This window comes from Gossypium arboreum, chromosome 9, assembly GCF_025698485.1.
Source record: "Gossypium arboreum isolate Shixiya-1 chromosome 9, ASM2569848v2, whole genome shotgun sequence".
In the NCBI taxonomy this organism is placed as follows: Eukaryota; Viridiplantae; Streptophyta; class Magnoliopsida; order Malvales; family Malvaceae; genus Gossypium; species Gossypium arboreum.
In genome coordinates, this window is record NC_069078.1 from 69559053 (window position 1) to 69562992 (window position 3940).

General features: G+C 42.1%; 1 protein-coding gene across 1 annotated transcript; it reads right to left on the reverse strand.

Annotated features, from left to right (window-relative positions):
* Positions 1 to 220: 220 nt before the first annotated feature.
* LOC108455065 (uncharacterized) lies at positions 221 to 3689 on the reverse strand. Its single transcript, XM_053018618.1, has 5 exons — positions 3488 to 3689; positions 2928 to 3026; positions 2131 to 2475; positions 1721 to 1872; positions 221 to 1609 (listed from the first exon to the last, which is right to left on the reverse strand). Exons 1-5 carry the CDS (start codon positions 3687 to 3689, stop codon positions 221 to 223), a joined length of 2187 nt encoding a protein of 728 aa, XP_052874578.1.
* Between the last annotated feature and the right edge of the window lie 251 nt (positions 3690 to 3940).

A 3940-nucleotide genomic window follows, 5' to 3' on the forward strand; every position in this document is an offset into this window, starting at 1 on the left:
ACATTTATGCTGACATTCTGAAGACCCCTTTCAATTAATAACAGCGTGCTTCGAGGATTATCTTGTCCGGGGTATATCATTCCTGCAGATGTAAATGTTTTTGACAAAGGAGGGTACATTATGGGCTCCCATTCTAATTCTCGGCCTAAGGCTCTTGCAATCTGCCTTTCTCGATCTTTCTGCAACTGTTTTCTTCTTTGTCACGTATCTGGATGGAACCCTAAACCATATCGAGCCTTATGAGTACTAGTTTCAGAGCTCTAACTATCCCTTGCTGATATCTTCCTAAACCTTTTCTTGCTCGGGCTCCCTTTCCCACAGTCAACTCAATTCTCATCTGGGTATTCCTTGACAACTTGGGCACGGGAATTTTATTTCCTTTAGCAACAAACGTAGAATTGATTAATTCGAAGGAACGAAAGGAACACTCTACTGTATCCTTACTTACTTCGATGTATGGTGTATCAGTTGAGATAGATGCGACAATGTCCTCCTCACCCACGATAGTGACCAAAAGACTATCCATGATAAACTTTACTTTTTGATGGAGAGATGAAGGAACTACCCCGACAGAGTGGATCCAAGGCCTTCTTAAAAGGCAATTATATGAGGGCGTGATGTCCATGACCTGAAACTCGATGTCATATATATAGGGGCCCACTTCTAGAGGAATTTTGATTTTTCCCATGACTTCTCGTCTTGTCTCATCGAATGCTCTTACTGTGGAGTGACAAGGCCTTAGATAAGACAGATCAATTGGAACTCTAGAAAATGTGGCCAAAGGTATGACATTGAGTGTAAACCTTTTATTAATGAGTACATTCGGTATTATGTAACCCTTGCAACGGGTTGTGATGTGCAATGCTTTTACGGAGCCCCTACCATTTGGTGGTATTTCATCATCACTGAAAGAAATAAAATTATCTGCATTCAGGTTATTCACCCACCTATCAAGCTTTTTGACAGATATATTGCTTGCCACGTGAGCTTGATTTAACACTTTCAGCAAAGCATTCTTATATGGTTCTGAATTCAATAGTAGGGATAATATCGAGAGTCGTGCTGGTTGTTTGCTTAACTGTTCCACGATGTTATATTCACTATGCTTGATGAACTTCAAGAATTCATGTACTTCTTTTTCATTCACAGGCCTTTTAACTTCTTGTTCGGACGGAGTCTCAAGTTCGACCTCGGCCTCATGCATCGGTGCCTTTCCTTTCTGGTTCGAGTCACTTATCTTTTTTGTTGGTTCAACCATTTTAGAATAGCATCTCCCGCTGGGAGTAAAATGTCCTACTTCTCCAACACTTCCAGTCATGACTTTGGATTTTTCACCTTCAAATGTGATAATGTTGACATCGTATTTCCATGATACCGTCTTGTTGCCTTTGTAAGGGAAAGGAGATGGTATTTTAATTATTATTTTCGATTTCACTTGTTCCTTTTTTGCATCGTTATAAATCACCAATGGTTGATCGACACTATAAGGGAAACTTGATGATTGATTGTCAAAAGTGCATACTTCTCCCTCATCGGCCTCTTGGTTAAAGATCCCAATCTCCTTGTTGTCCATCATGTCTTGAAGTAACTTTCTAAATTCCTCACAAGACTGAATGTCATACCCTTCAGTACCATGGAAGTCACAAAAATAGTGACCTTTTATACTTCATTCTTTAAAGATTTTGTAGGGGCGACAGAATAGACTCTTTTCAACCATCACCTTCCATATCTTCTGTAAAGGTCTCTTTATTTCAGAAACGCAGCTTTTGGTTCGCCACTTGTCTTCCTCGGCCACCGCGCTCACATTCCTTTCAGTATGGTTAGGGAGCAGATTTCCAGTTGTATTGCTAGTACCATCAAATCGTAAGATGCCTGCATCAATGAGGCCTTAAACCCTCCTTTTAAATGCCAGACAATTTTCTGGAGAATGCCCCTGGTTTTCGACGTGGTACATGCAATTGGCATTAGGATCGTACCATTTTGGGTATGGAGGCTTCAAGAGTGCCATATAATGTGGGGATATTAATTGTTTTCCCAACAGTTTTGGGTACAGCTCTCCGTATGACACGGGAATTAGGATGAACTGGGGTTTTTTAGGGTTGGATCTTGTCTGTCTTTGTTCATCTTTACGTTGGCTTTGAGCTGGCATGGTATTCTGTGGGAACATAGTGACTGGTTTTTGGTTATTTGTGGCGTAGACGGGGTAAGAAGGGTAATGAGGTGGTGCTTGATAGTAAGGGTTTTGGGGAGGATAATAGAAGTTTGGAGGTGGGCGATATCGAGGTCGTGACTGGGTTGGATACAGATTAGAAGTGTAGTGATTCTCAGTTCCCACCATATAGGCTTCTGCCTCTTTTTTCTTTACAAGTGCTGCCTTTTTCGAGCTCTCAGAACCTTCCATTATTCCACTTTTGATGGCATTTTCTATAAGTTCCCCGGATAATACAATATCTGCGAAGTCTTTCGTGGCACTTCCTACCAATTTATCATAAAATGGTGCTTTCAAAGTGTTGATGAAGAGGACCGTTATTTCAGTTTTGGTCAATGAGGGTTCTACTTGGGCTAAGATATCCTTCCATCTTTACGCGTATTGCCTAAAAGTCTCTATTGGCTTCTTTTCCATCATCTGCAGAGTTAGCCGATCAGACACCATGTCGAATACATGCTTGTATTGTTCGCAAAATGCTGATGCCAAGTCTTTCTATGATGAAGGGCCGATCCGACCAAGCTATCTTGGAAATAGTGTATTAGCAATTTATCTTTATTCATGTAAACAGTCATCTTCCGGCAGAACATGATAAGATGCGCTTTTGGACATCTCGTGCCATCGTATTTTTCAAAATCTGGTACTTTGAATTTCAGAGGTAGAACCAGATCGGGCACCAAACTGAGCTCTTTGGCACTCAATGCAGAGAAGGCTTCAGTACCTTCTATCGCTTTGAGTCTTTCTTCCAAACTCCTATACTTATCCTGAACATCATGATCATCTATTTTCAACCTGACTATTTCTAACGGATCATCCAAATCTGGAACATTGGGATCGACAGGATTAACTCCGGGGTTCGATACGAATATACCTTACCCTAAATGAGCAGGGGGTACGGGTCGTTGCTCCACGCTTGCAGGTTCTCCTTGAGGACGTTCTCTTTGCATTACATGTGCGTGAGATGGAGTGAATCCTGGGGGATAGAGCGGATCATGATCATGATTAGTTCTTGGCTGAGGCTCCATAGTGTCAGGGCTCTGCATAGGTCCCTTTCCTTTGACCAAAGCTGTCATCATCTCCATCTGATCTCTTTGCTCGAGCGATTCCTCTCGAGATCTTAACATTAAATCTCTTGCTTCCTGTTGTGACTTGGTCAACTGCTCTTTCAATTCTCTTTGGGTCCTTTCCATCCTTTCAATTCTCTGGCTATTTCTACCGGATCATCCAAATCTGGAACATTGGGATCAGCAGGATTAGCTCTTGGGTTTGATACGAATGTACCTTGCCCTAGATGAGCAGATGGTACAGTTCGTTGCTCGAGGCTTGCAGGTTCCCTTTGAGGATATTCTCTTTGCGTTGCATGTACATGGGGTGGAGTGAATCTTGGGGGATAGAACGAATCCTGATCATGATTAATTCTTGGCTGAGGCTCCCTAGTGTCAGGGCTCTGTATAGGTCTTTTTCCTTTGACCAAAGCTGTCATCATCTCCATCATTTTGGCCATCTGATCTCTTTGCTCGAGCGATTCCTCTCGAGATCTTAACATCAAATCTCTTGCTTCCTGTTGTAAATTGGTCAACTGCTCTTGCAATTCTCTTTGGGTCCTTTCCATCATTTCAATCCTCTCATTGAACTCGGCTTCCATAATTCTAGCTTTTCGGCGCGTCCTATAGGAATGGCGTGATTCCAGACTTGTAGAGTCACAACTGCGGATTATACGATTTTAACCTCAGT